The sequence below is a fragment of the Protopterus annectens genome, chromosome 11.part0 (genome assembly GCF_019279795.1).
Source record: "Protopterus annectens isolate FY-2018-M chromosome 11.part0, PAN1.0, whole genome shotgun sequence".
NCBI classification, from domain to species: domain Eukaryota; kingdom Metazoa; phylum Chordata; order Ceratodontiformes; family Protopteridae; genus Protopterus; species Protopterus annectens.
The window spans coordinates 439375651-439395616 of record NC_056745.1 but is presented as its reverse complement, the minus strand read 5'-3'; the positions used below and the strand labels follow the sequence as shown (position 1 = coordinate 439395616).

General features: G+C 46.0%; 1 protein-coding gene across 3 annotated transcripts in view; it reads right to left on the bottom strand.

Moving 5' to 3' along the window:
* The window catches only part of TRIM24 (tripartite motif containing 24), a 1966170-nt gene that overhangs the window by 1128950 nt on the left and 817254 nt on the right, over positions 1-19966 (bottom strand). For all 3 annotated transcript variants that reach the window (XM_044087935.1, XM_044087936.1, XM_044087937.1), the window contains exon 7: positions 13522-13668. In XM_044087935.1, coding sequence (XP_043943870.1) covers positions 13522-13668 — 147 coding nt within the window. The remainder of the gene's footprint in view (positions 1-13521; positions 13669-19966) is intronic.

Below are 19966 nucleotides of genomic sequence, written 5' to 3'. Positions count from 1 at the left end.
GGATTTTCCTTGCAGTTAGCCTGGTGCAATTTGCTAGTGTTCTGAAGTATTGTATTATTTGCCCCTGCTTCTCTGGCGTGAGGTAGGCCATCTGGGTGTTTGTGTCCAAATTGGCACCCAGGAAAATTATCTTCCGAGAGGGTATTAGCCTTGATTTCTTTTTGTTGACTGTGTATCCCAGAGATTTCAATAACATTATTACATAAGCCAGATGTTTCAGAAGAATGTGCTTGCTGTCCGCTTGGATCAGGCAGTCGTCCAAATAGGGATATATTTGTATCCCTTGAAGTCTGCAGTAGGCAATTACTGATGCCAGGCATTTCGTGAATACTCTGGGCGCAGTAGATAAGCCAAAGGGCAATGCAGAGAATTGATAATGGGTTGAACCTGCAAGAAATCTGAGGTACCTTCTGCAATTTTGTCTGATTGGGACATGCAGGTATGCCTCCTTGAGGTCCAATGTTACCAGCCAAGACTCCTTGCCCAGCATGGGAAGAAGTTGTTGTAGCGTGAGCATCTTGAATTTTGGTACGAGTAGAAATGTGTTTAGGATGGATAGATCCAAAATAGGTCTCCAATCTTTTCCCTTCCTTGGCTCCAGAAATAGCCTGGAATAAAAACCTTGACCTTGTTCGTGCCTAGGTACCTCTTGAATAGCTTTCATGTTTATGAGATCTGTAATTTGCTTTTGTGCCTCTGCCCTTTGATTGTGTGGCAGGTTTGGCATGCCTCTCATTTTTGGAAGGGCGTGAAAATGGAATCTGTAGCCTCTGTTTATAATGTCCAGGATCCATTTGTCCTTTGTGACAACATGCCAATTTTTTGAAAATAATGCCAGCTTTCCTCCTAAGGGGGCTGCCATTTGAAACCTGGTTGGCATGCAAAGGGGAAAGTCATTGGGTTGGCTTTCTGAAAGATTGCGAGTTGTCCTCACCACCTCTTTGTGTAGGAGCTTGCCATTGTCTGCCTCTATACGAGCCTTGGGATTGTCCTCTGCCCTCGGGCCTGTATCTGCCTCTTTGGGGTCTGTCTGTGGCAGGAAAGGACCAGTTTTGGAAGGCCAATTTCTACTAAAACGTGGGGGTTGAACCTGTAGAAATTCTTTCACAGTTTGCATTGATTTAGCCTTTTCCTCCATTTTCCTTAATACCTCCTCAGCATTAGCACCAAATAGTACATCCTTTTGAAGAGGGGCGTCTAGTAATTTAGCTTTGACATGATCAGGCAAGGCTTGTTCCTTGAGCCAGGCATGCCTACGTATGACTGAACCTGTAACAGCAGCTCTACATGAGGCCTCTAGAGCATCAAAACCACATTGTAAGGTATGCTTACTCACTTGTTCTGCACTATGCAACAAATCCTGCAACTCCTTCAAGTCTGGTTGTTCAGGTTGTGACATTCTACTCTTCAATTGTGATAACAAAAACTGTTGGTATTTTAACATATGAAACTGACAGTTTAAGGCCCTCATGGATAAGGTAGCCGAGGTTTATACCTTTTCCCCACCTTTCTAAGGATCTGGAATCTCTCTCGGAAGGCAATGGATTTTTGTCAATGGAGGCCTTAACTCCCTTGGGGCCCTGTGAGATGGTTTCTGGGTCAGCAGCATGGCTTTTGTAAAGAAATTGATGCGAGTCAGGAACCCTGTAGTACCTGTCAGGCTTAACTGGAGCTGGAGGTAGAGAGTCCGGGTTAAGGCAGGCCTCAGAGTAAACATCATCTAGGATGTCCAAGACAGGAGGTATAGCCAGAGGCCTATGCTGAGGTAACAAGAGAAATTCCCTGAGCCTTTTCTTGGAATCTGAATAATCCTGGCCTTCCCAGTGGAAGTGTTCCCTTAAGGTATGCAAAGTTTCCCCAAATGAGTAATCCTCAGGGGGGGATACAGAAGAGATGGACTCCTCTGCATCAGAGTCTTCAAAAGGGGAGTAAGAATGTTCCTCATCAGAGTGCTCTGAAATAATGGAGCCCTGATCAGAGGAGGGGGAATCTTCCTCCACTCTGGGCCTTTTGTCCGGTGGGGGCTGAGAGTCCCTGATTAGAGTAATTAAATCCTCAGCCATTTTTAGCATCTGTTTCTTAGGTATGGGGCCTGGAGATGGGCCCTGTGTAGCTGGTCTCTTAGGGTGCATGGTTGCTTTAGACTTTGTGAAAGCCTTGATGGAGAAAGAAGAGGAAGGTCTGAAGACACCTTGAGTGGAGGTGGACCTGTCCACATTCTGAGTTTCAACGCCAAGAGTGGCTTCGGTATCTGTAGTCGGGGTGTGGGCCGAGGGGCCTGCGACCTCGGGCACAGGAGACACCGTCAAAGAAGTGTCGTCGGTAATCAGAGGCTGCGTAGGCGCCTCACAGAGAACCGGACCATGTGTAGTCGGCTTTGGCGTGGTGTTGGTAGAGGCCGCGGGCCTTGTGTGTCGGTCCTTGTCTTTGCGTTTTTTAGACAAAACCGGAGTCGGAGTATCCGACGACATAGTATAGTTAAATGCTTTTCCAAAATAATGCTGGGCGAACTCCGCCCGATGCTTAATAGTGCGTTTGTTGAATGTAGCACAAAAGCGACAGACAGACGTCGTGGTCTGGGCCTAAACAAGGTATACAGAGGGAATGGAAATCCCTATGCGGTATTTGCTTCCCACAAGAAATACAATTATTAACTTTGTCTGACATCGGTCTGAGGCAAGAAAAGTTTCCCCAACGGGGTACTTAGCTTTTAAGAAGACTTCGGTTTCCAAATTTCGTAATTTCAGGAGCTGGCCGACTGGCACTTGCGAACTGCTTCGGGCACCGCGCGGCAAGAAAGACTGAAGAAAATGGCGTCGGCTGGTTCCTTTATACCTCTGTCGCACTGACGTCAGGGAAGAAGCGACAACAACCGACGCTGGACCTAGACTTTGGAATTCGGCCGACCGAGGACCCGCCTGACGGCAGGAGAACCCATCTGTTATGACTGCAGCTGTATGCACGATGAACATCGGTGGAACCAAATTTTGCTCTGTCCCTGGAGGCCATGTCCAATTTGTAATGCAAAACAAAGGTACGAGGAGAGGCCCATGTGGCTGCCGCACAGATAGTGTCTATTGGTACTCTAGCTTGAAAAACTGTAGATGTAGCTAGTGCTCTAATCGAATGGGCTTTTGGCTTAGAAGTCAATTCTCTGCCTCTGAGTTGATAAATAGATGTAATCACAGAAGACAGCCACCTAGATAGGGTTACCTTAGATACAGGAAGGCCTTTCTTATTTTCTGCATACGATAAAAACAGTTGATCAGACTTCCTTATTTGTTTGGTTCTATCCAAATAGTACCGGAGCTGGCGAACATCTAGATAATGTAGCTTTTGCTCCGCTCTATTAGTATAGCTTGGGGAAAAAAACTGGGAGATCAATTGATTGATTTAAATTGGTCTGCGAAGCCACCTTGGGTAAGAAGGATGGATTAGTCCTTAGAGAAACTCTGTCTTTATGGAAGATTAAGTAGAGGGGACGAATGCAGAGGGCGTGAAGCTCAGATACTCTCCTAGCAGAAGTAATGGCGACTAGGAAGAGCGGCTTCCAGGAAAGAAATTTCAATGAACAGGAGACCGCAGGTTCAAAGGGGGGAAGAATCAAGGATGTTAAGACTAAATTAAGATCCCACTGAGGTGGAGAGTCTTTGATCAGAGTCTTAAGTAAAAATACACCTTTAAGGAAAGCTTTGCAAAGCTTATGGGACATGAAGTTGTGGTCCGATAAGCCTATATGAAAATTCGATATGGCTGCCAACTGAACTTTTACTGTAGAGGAAGAAGACCCGGAATGAAAAATTTCGGCTAGGAAGTCCAAGACCGAATGAATTGGGGCAGTAAAGGGATCTATATTCCTTGCCTTTGCCCAGAAGGAGAAACGTTTCCATTTACTAGTGTAAATCCTTCTGGTGGAAGATTTAAGGGAAGCTACTATGATATCCCGGACGGGATTAGAAATCATACGAAGCCTGGCTAGAGATGGAAGTGGAGCAACCAAGCAGTGAGGTTGAGAGAATGTAGGGATTGGTGCAGCTGCCCCGACTGATGGGTCAATAGATCTGGAGCTGGGTCCAGATGCCAAGGCTGTACCAAAAGATAACGATGTAGGAACGGAAACCATATCTGTCGAGGCCAATAAGGGCAATGAGAATCAACTTGGCTCTCAAGGCGGTTGCTTTCTGAATTACTTGTGGGATTAGAGGAAATGGTGGAAAGGCATAGAGAAGTCCCCGAGGCCAATCTTGGACTAGAGCGTCTCTGAGGGGATGGCTTGGAAGGGGGAAGAGGGTGAAGAAGTCGGGGCATTTGCTGTTTTGGGGTGTAGCAAAAAGATCGCAGCAAGGAAGGCCCCACTTCTGAAAAATCCCTTCCGCCACAGATTGTTTGAGAGACCATTCGTGTGGCATGAGTATAGCTCTGCTCAGCCTGTCCGCTATGATGTTGGACTTCCCGGGGATATGCGTTGCTATCAGAAACCGCTGAGAGGAGATTGCCCATTGCCAAAGTCTGAGTGCCTCTCGACACAGGGGATAGGACTTGGTTCCGCCTTGCTTGTTGATATACCACACTACGGACATATTGTCCGTTTGGATTGCAATAGTTCCCAGGGGAAGAGAGTCGTGGAGGGCTTGCAACGTTAAAAGCACTGCTCTCATCTCTAGGACATTTATGTGCAGGTGGCGTTCGAAAGGTTGCCAAGTGCCATAGACCATCCTGCCCTGAAAATGCCCCCCCCCGATCAGGGAGGCATCCGATGTAACCGTGTCGACCGGGGAAGGAGGAACAAAGGGTCTGCCTTGATGGACTTGAGGGGACAATATCCACCAGGACAGATGACTTTTGCAAGTTGGAGTTACCATGATCTTGTGGTGCATAGGGAGTTGCTGAAAGGACCATTGGGCGAAAAGCATCCACTGTAGAAGACGCATGTAAAAACGTGCAAGAGGAAGAAGTGTTATGGTGGCCACCATAAGACTCAATACTTTCAGGACATACCTGGCCTGAATTTTGTCGCTCTGAAGAAGAACATGGACATGGTTTTGAATATCTAAGACCCTTTGATCTGTTAACTTTGCTGAAAGTTGTATGGTGTCCAAGTTGGCGCCTATAAAGGTAATAGACTGACAAGGAGACAAGGCAGACTCTTCGAAATTTAGGGAGATTCCTAGCCCTCTGCAAATGTGAATGGTGTAAGCTCTGGCTTGGAGAAGTTGATGCCTGGTGGTGGCAGTGAGGAGCCAGTCGTCTAGATATGGAAACACCTGGAATCCTTCCCATCTCAGGTGAGCCGTAACCGCTGCCATACATTTGGTGAACACTCTGAGGGCTGTAGTGAGACCAAAGGGCAGGGCTCTGAATTGGTAGTCACTGGCCCCCAGCCGAAAGCGGAGAAACCTTCTGGAGCGCCTGTGAATTTTGATGTGATAGTACACATCCTGAAGGTCCACGGAGCACATCTAATTGTCCTTGCCCAGAAAGGGTAGAATGGACTGTAGCGCGACCATCCAGAATCTTGTTCTCTTTACAAACTTGTTTAGTTTGTGGAGATCTAATATTGGTCTCCAGTCCCCTCTGTCTTTTTCGGTACCAAAAAGAGCCTCGAGTAGATTCTGGATCCTAGTTGGTCTGCTGGGACTGGCTGGATGGCTCTTTTTGCTAGCAGTTTTGATATCTCTGGTACTGCTAGTTCCCTTAGACCAGGTGGAACGTCTGGAAGGGTTCCCTTTTGCTGAATTGGGGTTTGGATAAAGGGATTAACCCTCGGATATGATCGACTGTACCAATTTGTCTTGAGTAAGGGAAAGCCAGGCTTTTGGGTACAGCGACAATCTTCCCCCGACTGCCTCCGAAGGTGGACAATCGGGCAACATCTCAGGGATGCTGGAAGGGTTTATCAAAGAGAGGCTCCCTGCTACCCTGGTTCTGCGGACCCCCTCTGCCCCTAGGGCGGCGTCTGTTTTTGTTATCCCCTCTGCCTCTGGGGGTAAACTGACCTCTTGCGTCAGGCGTAACTCCTTGAGATTTGCGGAACCACATTTTCCCACCCTTCTGACCCTTAGGGTATGGTCTTGAAGGGGTGGAGAAACGGACTCCTACGGCAGAAAGAGTCTTGCCATCTTGTTCGCATCTTGTCAAGGTGTCTTTCACTTGAGGTCCGAACAAAGCCGAACCGTCAAAAGGGGAATTTGTGAAGGACACCTTGAAAGGGTCCGCAAAATTACAGAGCCGCATCCAGGCGCGATGCCTTAAGGCCACTCCTGTGCCCGCGGCCCTACTCGCTCCATCGGCTGCATATGAAATGAGACGCATGGAGGAGTTAACAATCGAGTTTAGGGTTCCAAGCTGTGAGTTGATTTTATCCTGGGACCCAGCAGCTGACGGATCCTGTAAGACTTCTCCCAACTCTTTGAGAATATCTCTCTGAAGGCAGGTGAAGTGACAATTCAGCGACCTCATGGCAAAGGTCGCTGAAGAAAACATCCGCTTACCGTACCTATCCATGGCCCTAGAATCCTTATTAGGAGGATGGATAGGTACTGAAGGATCAGCTAAGTTCCTTCTTGGTGGCTGCAGCCTCCACCATGGCATCTGCCGGTACACCTTTTGTTAAGGATTGTTTGTCAACTGGTGCCGTGATGAATTTAGTTGGCCTCCGAGGGGTGGGTTCCACGAATCGGGGACCACGCCTTCCGAGCCACTACTTCCATAAGGGGGTCGAAAGGCGGAGACACCCAGGAGGTGGAGGGTCGAAAACCAAACGCCTCCAGGTACACCGACTCATCCTCGGAAGGATTAAGGGAAGACCAGTTCCCACTCTGCTTTAGGATTTCTAGGATGTCTGAGAAAGAGACATCCTCAGAGGGGGACTTTGGGGATCCCTCCAACTCATCCAAGTCGGTGTCAGATGTAATGGACTCAGGGGAGTCCACATGCTTCCTCTTACATGTCTTCTTACGCGGAGCCTCCGCTGACAGGTCAGGAGAAGCCTCGGAAGAGGAAGATATTCCCAGTGGGGAAACCTGAGGCGTTGGATCTCTGGGTCTGGGAGCAAGAGAGTGGGAAGAGACATCAGCAGGCACTGTAGTGGGAGGAGCTGATGGAGCTGACCGTCGACTATGCCCTGGGGCTAGTACACTCCTCATCACCTCGAAGGCTCCCCTATCAGAAAGGCCAGAGGGCTCCCGCTCCGAAGAGGTGGGAACCCCAGGCCCCACCGACAGGGAAGGCTCCGAGGCCGATGTCGGGGCCGAGCTCACCAGCTCCGACGCTCCGAGAGAGAGAACGGGGTCGGACAATGGTCCGATGCCACTCGCCACCTCGGAGCCGAAAGAGACCAGGCGCCCGGATCCCTCCAATGAAGGCATCAAGGAGGAGATCGGAGCAGAAGACGAAGGAGCCGAAGAGGGAGGTATCGGCTCCGACGCCACAACAGTCATGGCTCCGAGGAGCTCCGGCTCCGAACTCAGAGAGAGTCGAAGGAGGAAAAACAGGTGGAGTCGTAATAGCTACCGTCTGATGAGACGGGCTACAGATCATTTGGGCCAATGCCCGAGACTTTAACAGCCTACTTACCACTCTCTCAAGGTCGTGGTCGGAAAAGCCTGGACGACTGAGAAGATCGGCTCTGGTGGCTCTGCTCCGAAAGCAGGGGGATCTTGGAGCCGAATGGATGGACTCCAACGAAGGGGATCTTGACCTCTTCTTAGATATGGATGGAGCCGAAGGAGCCGACTGTGAATGCATGGATTCAGAGGTATCGGCACAGAGTGGGGCCGAGACAGGAATCTGTGACTAAGAGGGATCGGCTCCAGCTGGAGCTGATCTAGGCACAGACAAAGAGCCAGCAGCCGAAGGCTTGGTACTCAGAGCCGACGGTTTTGCTGGTTTCGAGGCCCTCCCCGACGCAGACTTAGTCAGGGAGCCCTCGGGCTTTAACAAGCCCCTCAATATTAGTTTGTTCCTGCGCTCCTGCAGGACTCTTGGGCTGAACGCGTGACACACAGAGCAAGAGTCCTGCAGGTGCAGGGGTCCCAGGCAGTAAACACAAGAAGTGTGACGGTCTGTCAGAGACATTTTCTGACAGCACAAGTCACACTTCTTAAAGCCCGAGACCTTAGTTTCTTTTGGTTCCTTCGACATAACAATGTCGAGGGAGCACAAAAGGAAAAGGAAACACTCACACACAACACTCAAAAACAATAAAATATTAAGTGGGATACTGACGCACCCAAACACTCCACAGGATCCCCAAGAATAATTAGGAAAGGGGCAGGCTTAAGGCCTAACCTAAAGAGTGGAGGGGGGATATAAGGGGAAAAAAGGGAAGGTATTAACGGGAATAGGATTAAAAGTAGTCGTTAACTACTAAAAAAAATCAACTGTGTGGAAAACTAACCAAAAGGGTGACTGAAAACTAAGTATTCAAAAGACTTACCAGGAGCCGGTAAAAAAACGCACCTCGCAAGCGAAAGCGGCAAATGAGATCTGGGGAGTTATCGCCTAGCATCATGGGATATAGGGTTGCCTCGAGCCGGTAAAATAAGCTCTCGAGCTTTAGTAAGTGGCCGAGTCGGAGCCGAGGATCGGCTCCGAACCCATCCAGCAAGAATGAAGGCGAGATTGTCAACTTAACATCTTTAGTTTTGTCCAAGTAGAATCTAAGTCGTCTGTGTACGTCCAAAGAATGCAGAATTTTCTCCCATTATTCTGTAGATTTGGATAAAAAGTTGGCAAATGAATTGTTTGGTTAAGGGCTACACTGGATACCACCTTAGGCATAAATGTAGGGTTTGTTCTCAGAGAGACCCTATCTGGATCGAAAATGATAAAGGGTTCCACCACCATGACAGCCTGTAGCTCTGAAACTCATCTTGCAGAAGTTATTGCTAGGAGCAGAGCTGTTTTCCAAGATAAGAACTTTATGTCCGCAGTAGCAGATGGTTCAAAAGGAGGTAAGGTGAGTTTTTCCAAGACATAATTGAGGTCCCATGCAGGTGTTGGCGTTCTCCTTGGAGGCCTTAAGTTTTTGGCTCCTCTGAGGTACTACCTTAATAAAAGGATGAGAAAAGAGTGGTGGCTCTGTATTGTAATGAGCCGAAATGGCAGAGGCATGGATTTTAATTGATGAAAAAGATAGGCCTTTGTCCAGCATCTCAGTTAAATATTGCAAAATCTGAGGAATATTTGGGACAGCTGTATCAGTTCCTTGAGCTTGGTTGCAAGCGCAAAATCTCTTCCATTTCCCAGCATTGGATTTTCTAGTACTAGGCCTTCTGGCTTCTAAAATGGCATCCATCACAGCTTTACTGAGAGGTGTGGTTTGTATGGCTACATTATCCGCCATGCTGCCAGGTTTAGGGTCCTGAGTTGGCTGTGCAAAATCTGATTGTTTTGCTGGGTCAGTAGATGAGGTATTTGAAGTAAGGTCCAGGCTGGGCATTGGGACAAGGTCCTTAAGATCGGATACCAGTACTGGCGTGGCCAGTCTGGGGCAATCAGAATCATTTTTGGTTTCTCCTGCTTGACCTTTAGGAGTACTTTGGGGAGGAAAGGCATATACTGATAGGTTTGTCCAGTTGAAAGAGAAGACGTCCACTTTCCAAGCCTGTCTGTGATAAGTCCTTGTGCAGAATCTTCTTAGTTGATTGTTTTGAGGGGAGGCAAACAGATCTATGTCTGGGCATCCCCATTTCCTTGTTATCATGCTGAAGACTTGTGGATCCAGGTGCCACTCGTGGGGATCCATGAGGTTTCTGCTTAGTTAGTCTGTCGGAGTATTTTCCTTTCCTGGCAGGAATTGCGCCTGCAGATGAACTTGGTAAGTCAAAGCTGTGTCCCATAAAGCCATGGCCAGTCTGCATAGGAGTTAAGAATGAGTTCCCCCCTGCTTGTTTATGTACCACATGACTGTGGTGTTGTCTGTCTTTATCAGTAGTTGTCCTGGATGAAGTAGGTCCTTGAAGGCTGTCAGGGCATTTTGAACAGCTAGCATCTCTTTTTGATTGATATGCAGATGCTTTTGGCCTGTGGACCAGGTGCCCTGAATGCCTCTTCCTGCCACGTGTGCCCCCCAGGCATAATCCGATGCATCCGTCATTCGGCTCTGCCTGGCGGTAGTGAAAATGGCTGTCCCTTGTTCTGGTGACAAGCCTTTGCACACCATCGAAATTCCTGTTGCAGGCAGGGTATTAGAATAATCTTTGTTTCCAGACTGTGGCAATGCTGTGTCCAGACACTTTTTAGGTACCATTGAATTTTCCTCATATGCAGTCTTGCATATGGAATTAGTAAGATGCAGGATGCCATGAAGCCCAAAGCCTGCAGAATTTTTCTAGCAGATAACTGGGCTTTTGTTGCCATTTCCTTGAAATAGGTAGTCAGTTGCCTTTGTTTGTCTGGAGTGAGATAAGCCATCTGGGCAGTTGTATTCAAGCTTGCACCCAGGAATATTATCTCTTGAGAGGGTACTAGTTTTGAATTCCTTTTGTTGACTGTGTACCCTAGGCATGTTAAAAGTCTTATCACAAAAGTCAGATGCTGTAGTAGAATATCCTTGTTCACTGCTTGTATGAGGCAGTCGTCCAAGTAAAGATATATTTGTATTCCTCTGTCTGCAGTAGGCAATTACTGGTGCCAGGCACTTTGTGAAGACCCTGGACGCAGTAGATAAGCCAAAGGGCAGTGCACAGACTTGGTAATGCTTTGAGCCAGCCTTGAATCTGAGGTATCTTCTGCATGATTGTCTGATTGGGACATGCAGGTATGCCTCTTTTAGGTCTAAAGTCACGAGCCAAGCTTTGCTGCACAGCATGGGCAGAAGCTGCTGTAAGGTCAACATCTTGAATTTTGGTATATCCAGGAAAGTGTTCAGAATAGATAGGTCCGGTATTGGTCTCCATGCTTTGTCCTTTCTGGGTACCAAGAACAGTCCTGAGTAAAATCCTTGTCCCTGCTCTTGCTGTGGCACTTGTTGAATTGCCCTCATGTCCATGACAGCTGCAACTTGTTTTTGAGCCTCTGCCCATTGAATTTTTGGCAGGTCTGGCCAACCGTTTGCTCTTGGCAGGGTACGGAAATGAAACTTGTAGCCTTGTGACACTATGTCTAGAACCCATTTCTCCTGGGTTATAATGTGCCAATTTTGAGAAAAAAGTGCTAGTTTTCCCCATAAGGGTGCTGCCAGAAGATAAGTGCTTGGTACAGGCAGGGGGAAGTCACTGGGACTGTTTCCTGTATAGTTGTGATTTGTCTTCTCCACCTTTGGAGATAGAGGCACTCCACTGCTTAGATCTGTAGGAACCTTGCGGCTGTGATCTGCCTCTAGGGCGTCTGGATCTGCCCCTTTGAGGTCTGTCTGAGACTGGAAAGGACCAATTCTTTGTAGGCTAGTGTCTGCTAAATCTAGGTGGCTGTACCTGTAAGAAATCTTTGACAGTTTGCATAGATTTAGCTTTGTCCTCAATTTTCTTTAACACCTCTTCTGCCTTAACACCAAATAAGGTATCATGTTGTAAAGGAGCATCTAATAATTTTGCTTTAACATGGTCAGGCAGATTTTGTTCCTTTAACCAAGCATGCCTCCTAATGACAGAACCCGTAACAGCGGCCCTGCAGGAGACCTCCAGAGAATTGAACCCACATTGCAAAGTATGCTTTCCAACTTGTTCAGCTGCATGCAATAAATCCTGCATTTCTTTGTTTTCTGCACATTCAGAATTTGCCATCATTTTCTGTTTAAGCAGTGTCATGATATATTGCTGATATTTGAGCATATGAAACTGACAATTTAAAGCCCTTATAGCCAAAGTAGCAGATGTGTAAATCTTTTTTCCCCATCTATCTAGTGCCCCAGAATCCCTGTCAGAGGGGGTAGGGTTTTTCACAGTAGAAGCCTTGACCCCTTCCAGACCCTGTGAAATAGTTTCTGGGTCTGCAGAAGGGTTTTTGAAAAGGAATTTATGAGTCAGGGACCCTGTAAGTATCTGTCTGGCTTAACAGGAGCTGGAGGTAAAGAGTCAGGGGTCAGACTAGACTCCGAGAACACATCATCTACAATGTCCAACACAGGTCAATAGCTAGAGGCCTGTGTTGAGGTAGTAATAGGAAGTCTCTGAGCCTTTTCTTAGATTCTGAAAAATCTTGGCTCTCCCAGTGGAAATGTTCCTTCATGGTATGTAAGGTTTTCCCAAAAGAGCAGTCCTCAGGAGGAGAAGTTGATGGAATTGATTCTTCAGCATCAGAATCCTCATGGGGGAAAGAGGACATTCCTGATCAGAAGAGGAATCAGAAGAAATGGAAACCTGATCTGAAGATTCATAGTCTGTCTCTTGCTTAGGCCTCTTATCAGGGGGGGGATGGGAACCACTGATCAAGGTAATTAAGTCTTCGGCCATTTTGAGCATCTGTTTTTTGGGCATGGAGGCCTGTCCCTGTGGCTGGTGAACTTGTTTCTTTGCCTTTAAAGGTGTTTTAGCCTTTGTCTTTGAAATCGGTTTAATATATAATTGTTTTGGTCTGAATACACCCTCAGAAGCCGATGCCTGTTCAGCAGCTCATGACCCATCTGAGTGCGTTATCTCCGAGGCTCCAATACCTTAAGTTTCCAGCGGCCTGGCCGACTCCACGTGGGAGTCAGTAGCGGCCTGCGACTCTAAACTAGTGGGCGTCAGGGGCTGCGAAAGCGCCTCACTGAGGACCGGCGAACTGGCGATTTGCTTATGAGAAACTTCGGCGTTGGTTTTGAGCCTCGGTTGCCTGTCTTTTTCTTTCTGTTTTTTGTGAACTCCGGTAGTCGGATGGCTATCCAATGACATTGTATAATTAAATCTTCACCCAAAATAGCTTAATGCAAAATCGTACCGACACTTAATAGTGCGTTGGTTAAATCTAGCATAAAACCGACAACTACCAACATCGTGGTTAGGGCCTAGGCAAGGAATACAATAAGAATGAAAGTCCTTATGAAGTATTTGCTTCTCACAAGAAATACAATTAACTTTTTCTGACATCGGTCTGCAGGAAGAAAAAAGTTTCCCCAACGGGGTACTTAGCTTTTAATGAAGACTTCGGATCTGAAACTCGAACACGAAAATCTCAGGAGTCGGACGACCGGCACTTGCGAACTCCTTCTGTTTCGGGCACCGTGCGGCAAGAAAGACTAAATAAAATGGCGTCGGCTGCATCTTTTATACCCCTGACGACCTGACGTCAGGGAAGAAGCGACAGCAACCGACGCAGGACCCAAGACTTTGGAATTCAGGCCGACTGAGGGTAACTTGCCAGCAGGATAACTCAAATGTAATGACTGCAACAGTGAAACACGAAGAACATCTGTTTTCTTGACACAGGAGACAAAACATGAGCAACAACGTTTAAACACAGAAGGAACACAGAAGGAAGAACATGAAATTCTAACCGTCACCAGGCTAAGGTTAAACCTTTCCTCTACAGCAATAAAAAAATCACATTAATAAGATGATGAACAAATATAAAGTTTATCATCACATCCAAAAATCTTACTAGTCGTTTGCTGTACAGTAGTGCAGTGCTGCTGCCACTTGCAATGGCCCAGTCAGCAAAGTTCATGACATGTTCAACCTGTTTTGCAAGACTTCCTACTTCCTGCTGCTGCTGGAGAAGCTTTGCTCGTCGGTCTTTCGCAAGACTCTGAAATCAAATAATTAAATACTGTTCAAACATTCACATTCACTTCAGAAGACCCCACCCCCCAACAAACATTTGGAACCCCACCACCCTACAGTTATAATCCTTCCCTACTTCATGAATTAATATGACAAATTTGAAGTATTTTTATACCAAAGCACAACACATCAGATGCTACATATTCTCTGGTAACAGCTACCCCCTCCCATCTTCTACCACAGATGTCACTTTTCATTTTCTGTGGTCTTCTGGGCATAACGCCATCAACCAGTCACCTAAGCAACACAGCCAAACAATCAACTTTACGATGCCTTACCACAAACTGCAAAATATCACAGTGTGTAAAATTCTCTATTCAGTACCTATTTTATTTTTAATTTATAAAACAAGGTAATAAAAAAGGTATAAACAATGAAGATGAATGTCTGACAAAAATTAAATGCATCCATTTGGCAGGCACGGGCAAGTTTAATAATCAAATGTGAAGTCTCATGTACATAACTATGAAAGCACGGCTGCTCCATGAGAGGTGGGGGGAGAAATTAAGCAAAGTACAGTTGTGAAGCTACTTACCATAAATGTAAATGTCCCAGCGTCTTCACTGTTGCAGCGATTCCTCTTGGGATTTCCTGCCTTTAGAAGCCCATGGCCAGCCTAAATACCACAGACTTGTTCCCTTCTCCCAGGTCTGGTACATGCTCTCACTCTTGATGTAAAGACGTCGCATCAGCATACAAAGGGCCGTTAGCCAGTACCATTTCCTCAAGTCTTTCTTGCTCCCTCACTAGAGTACCACGGTCTCCAGGGTATAAGAGTGCAGCCTACCCAGCACTGTCCCCAGGCCTAGAAACCATAAGGAAAGGAGACCTTGTTGAGGGAGGAAGAAGGATCCTAAAAGTAGGAAAACGTAGGTACTCACCACCCCCAATCCTGAAAGGTTACCAAAAGAAAAGATGGGGTCAGGTGGGACGGAATAGGCACTGGAATAGTGAAAACACTCAAACATCTACATTTATAGTAAGTAGCTAACAAAACTGTACTATGTTAATCAAACTTCACTGTTGCAGTGATCATTCTTTAAGAAGATTCCCAGAGCTACACTGACATACATGGCTGGTCAGATGAAAGGGCAGGGGAGATTAGCCCATGCAGAATTACTGAAGCAAACCCTGTCCTGGCCCTAGATGTGGCAGCAAGGTTGTAGTGTCTGCAAAAGGTGTGAACAGAGGACCATGTGGCTGCCTCATCAACCCATCAAATTTGATCTCAAACCTGTTCACTTGCAGTTTTTGAAAAACCTTTTCCACCTCTCCAAACCCCCCCCCCTTGTAAACTATCTGGGTATTACAATAGAAGGGAAGTAGATGGTAAACTTAAAACTAAAATATTTAGAAAAATAGGACAACCAAGCTTTATGTTGCATGGAACTAGTTGTCACCACACACACACACACACACACACACACACACACACACACACACACACACACACACACACACACACACACACACAATTTCTTCCTTTCCTTATGGGGAAATGTTCAGGGTTAAACTTTTGTGCAGTGACAGGAAGGAAGTTCAAAATGCAGCTAACATGTTTACAGAAAGGGGCTATGAGCCAGTAGTAGTATGGTTGGAGTATAATAAAGTAGTGAATAAAGCACAGAACGTAATAATGCAGAAAAAGAATGTAGAGGAAAAAGAAAGTGAGTTATATTTTGTGTCTTAAGTATACTCATTTTTCTAACATTTTAGAGAAAATAGTTGGGTATTACTAGTCATATATACAGAAAGAAAAATGTTGCCTAAAAATGTTAAATTTTGTTTTTTATATATATATATATATATATATATATATATATATATATATATATATATATATATATAAAAGAGGCAGGAGTCTCAAAGGACAGGTTAGTACATGGAAAATTTGAGAGACCAAAAAACATAGAAAATAATGTAGCAACTTTTCCATGTGACAATTCCCACAGTATGCAAACACATAGTTGATAGTTTTGAAAGTATTAATGGAAAAAATGTTGATAGAAGAGGCAGCTTCACTTGCAATGGTGAAAAGATTATATACAGTTTAAAATGTCCTTGTGGATTATTTTATATTGGGGAGAGCAAGAGAAGTTTTGCTGCAAGACTAAAAGAGCACATAAGGGACATCTAGAAGCAAAGATTTCAGAGTCCTGTAGCTATGCACTTTAAGGAACACCATAATGGAGACCCACAGGGGTTACATGCAACTGTTTTGGAAGTAAATACTAGGTTTAGTACTGATGAAAAAGTTAAGGAACATTTAAGAAGGAAGGAAGCAATATTTATTTTAAAATATGATACAATGTTTCCAAGAGGTTTGAATAGGGAATTCTCTTGGAAGCATTTAATGTAAGAAGGTTAAAAAGAATATTAAAGTTAACCTTTTTAGTTGGCTTTTTTAGTGAATTCTTAACTGATTATTTAATTGATCTAATACATGTATTTCAGTGTATGTTTACCAGCAGAAAGATGTACTCTGAAAAGGCTTTTCTGAAAGCAGAGGCGCCAAAGAAGTGTTACTTGCTTCTTAACTGATTATTTAATTGATCAAATGCATGTATTTCAGTGTATGTTTACCAGCAGAAAGATGTACTCTGAAAAGGCTTTTCTGAAAGTTTGAAGTTTTGCTGTTAGCTTTTACTGCAGAAGTTATTTCTTTTATTTTAATAAATCAGTCTGTGTACTAAACTGAGTGAATTAATCTGGCCTAGAACTTGTGGTGTGAGGTTTGGTTTGTTCTACAGTGTGGTGCTTCACTCTACAGAAGCAGTCTGGACTTCTAGGGGCAGACAGATGCAGAGAAATGCCCTCAAAGACATACTCAATTACTACATGCATTGGAGGAACAACTAGTTGTCTGGGAGACAGAAGACTAAGGAGCTGTCTGTAGTGTGTCTGGGCTTAAGAGAACTCCTTGCTCCCACAATTAAAGGCCTCTTTCATAGGTTCATAGGTTCATACTAGGCTATCTGCCCGAGGGCATTTATAAGCCTAGCCCATTGTTTTGTGGCTTACGCCACCCCTTTTGTATGGGGAACTATACCCATTATTTTGCTGTGCCTCTGTCGAGCAGTGACACTGAGGTAATTCCTGGGGTATATCTGCGATCTCCCATCCATTGGTCAAGATTTCTCTTGAACAAGGCCAGCGAGGTGCTCTGCCTCACATGTACCGGGATTTTGTTCCACAGCATAGGGAGTCTTTGGGTGATGAATCTATCCCTCCAGCACGTCCTATTAATAGCCGTGTCGAGGTTTAAGTCTGCCGCCCTTGTGGCTCTGATGGATCTAGATTTTTTGAGGTGAAGCATATTCATCAAATCTGGGTTTGACATGGCCTTGTATGTTAGGCAAAGGTCACCTCTGAGCAAGTGGGAAGCGACTGAATAGAGCTGGAGTTCTTTCAGTCGGGCAGCATAGGACAGATTTTTGAGACCCTTTATCCTTTTGGTGAGGAACTTTTGTGGCCTCTCCAGCTGCTGCAAGTGTCGGGTCAGATACATTCCGAATGGGGCATTGTACTCAATCATTGGTCTGATGAGTGATGAGTAAAGGGAGACTATGACCTCCCTTGATCTAGATGAGAATCCCTTCATGATAAGGTGGGCAATGTAGAAGGACTTCCTAACTACTTTAGCTACATGGGTGTCGAATGACAGACTACTATCAACCTGGGTCCCCAGGTCCCTGATAACTTCTTCTGTGCTCAGTGGATTGCCACCTATTTGGTAGCTAGGGGTAACCTTGTTTTTCCCGAAGGGTATGACTATGCATTTTTTGGCATTTAACTTTAGGCCGTGGCTCTGGCACCAGTTATCCGTTTCTGTGAGACCCTTCTGAAGGATATCTGTGTCAGATGTGTTTTCTACTATGGCGCCCAGTTTGCAGTCATCTGCAAACTTTGTCAGCCATAACCCTCCTGTGTTTGCTTGTACTTCATCTCATGCGAAGTATCCACAAAGGATACATTTTCAAGGGAAGAAAGCAGAAGAGAGTATCATCTGAATCAGGACAGGTTTGAGGAGGAAGATGCTCAAAATAGAACAACTCTTCCTCAGACTGTGAGGATTCAGAAGCTTCTGGGAAGGAGACTTCCTTCCTCTTTTGCTAGAAGAAGCGTCAGGTGTTGGCTAACCATGCATGTGTGGTTTCTCATAACTGCCATGAATTCCTGAGCTAGCTTTAGAAGGTCCTGAGCTTCCATCTGGGCTGTAGATGTAGAAGACTGGGAAGTTTGGGGAAGTATGCTGACTGACCTCTTAGACAGGCATCCATTTAGGGGAAAATGCCTCCGAACACAGTCTGCTGACAGCAACAGCAATCCAGGCTCTGGAAAGTTGAAAGCATCTGACAGCTGAAGGGCAAGAGCCATCCCCTTCAGTAACTAACACTCAAGTGCTGGAAGCTGAAGTCTGAGAAGCGGCTTCAGACGATGGTGTTGTATCGGTCAAATCCAAAATGCCTGCTGCCATGCTGGCCTCCTGACGTGTCAAGCCAGATGGCTTTGGCCTAGTAGGCACTGGGTCAGGGGATTGCAAAAGCACCTTATCTGGGTCGCCAGATAACTAACAAAGGTGCCAAAGAGTCAGCTGCACCCACCTAGCCCTTTTCCTTATGTTTTTGTCCTTGCACTTTTTTGGTATAAGACAGTGACTGAAGACAGAGAGGAGACTTCATGTGGGCTTCGTCAACTTCGGCCCTACACTTGTGCTCTAAATTTAGCACAATCCTGGCAATTGGAAATGTTGTGCCGAGGCCCCAGACAAAACAGAGAAAAGGAGTGAAAATCTTTATGTGGGATCTGCATCCCACACTAAGCAGTTATTAATTTTTTTTAAAATGTACATCAGAAGAAAGGATGTCCTTCTATTCTCATGTTGCAGCACTCTTACTGTGGGATCCTTCCCCTTAGACGACCCAAACGTTGGCTCCTATAAAAAAAGCTTAAGCCTGGTTGCTGCTAGTGCATGGGACGTCACATGCAGGGCCATAAACCAGGGGCCTTAAATGTGACGTCTGCACGCAGAGACCTCAGACCTTTTTTGCCCGCAGTCAAAAGTCAGATCGATTGCTTCGCTCCTCTTTTTCAAGATGTCTAAAGTTAAGTACCCAGTTGGGAAACTCTTATTATTTTCACTTGAGCTTAGGTTGTTGCCTGTTCTTAGCCGATGCCCACTAGGAAGGGGAAATGTAGATGCGGGCATCAAATTCCACATACAGACTCCCATGATCTTTACTTGTTCTGTTTAGGCCAGGAACACGATCATACCTCCTATACCATCTGCCAGCTGTTTGTTCCCAAAACTCTCAGGAGCCATCTGTCTGCCCTCAACTTACATCTTGAGAACCAGAGGCTAAAGAAGTTAGTGTTAAGAATGGATCCTGAGTCAGTCACCCAGGTGGAACCGCCAAGAAAGCAGGTCAAAGTTTCAAGGCCTAGCATTTCTGCCCCACCGGACACTCCGCCAACCGCCGATATAAGGGTTGAGGGACCCCCACTTGAACAGACTACTACCCTTGAGGAAGCCGCTTCCGAAGTACTGGTAGGCACGTCCACGGAGGCTATCCCAATATTGGCTATTGACGCAGTCGTGGGGGAACCAGGCTCCACCAGACTACCTGCGATGATCCAGGATTCAGACTCCTCCTCATTAGGCCAGTTCCCTGAAACTAGGCCCACAGCTTCTACAAAATCAACTCCTTTAAAAAGGAGACAAAAGACCAAGCAACTGTCTGCTCCTTCAGAGGAACAACCAGACTGGCCGTCCTTTTCAAAGTCTTTGCTGCAGGCCTTCATGGCCCTTAGGCCTTCAGCCGCCTCAGCACCCACCTTGCCTATACTAAGCCCTAGACCTGCCTCAGCTACGTTTAGCCTTCCTTCCCTCTCACAGGAGGAAGAAGCCTCCTCCTCAGATGAGTCAGTTACATACTCAACTCAAATAGCTTCCCCCATGGAACACTACTCCCCATATGAGGATTCCATTGAGGGAGACTCCCCTACTGAGGACATTACATTTGGAGAGACTATCACAAAAAGGAGGGAGTATTTTTAATGGGATACAACCCAGATGGCAGAAATTTAAAAAAGGTATTTTGAGCTGCTCCAGGTTGTATCAGCCATCCCTCCTGTGATTCCAGCATACCTAGATGCATTTGCATCAGTCTCAAAAAACCCTGAGTCTCAACCACCTGCTCCCAAGAGACCTGATCATTTCTATCATGTCCCGGACGACCACAAATTTCTAGTAAAGACCCCTT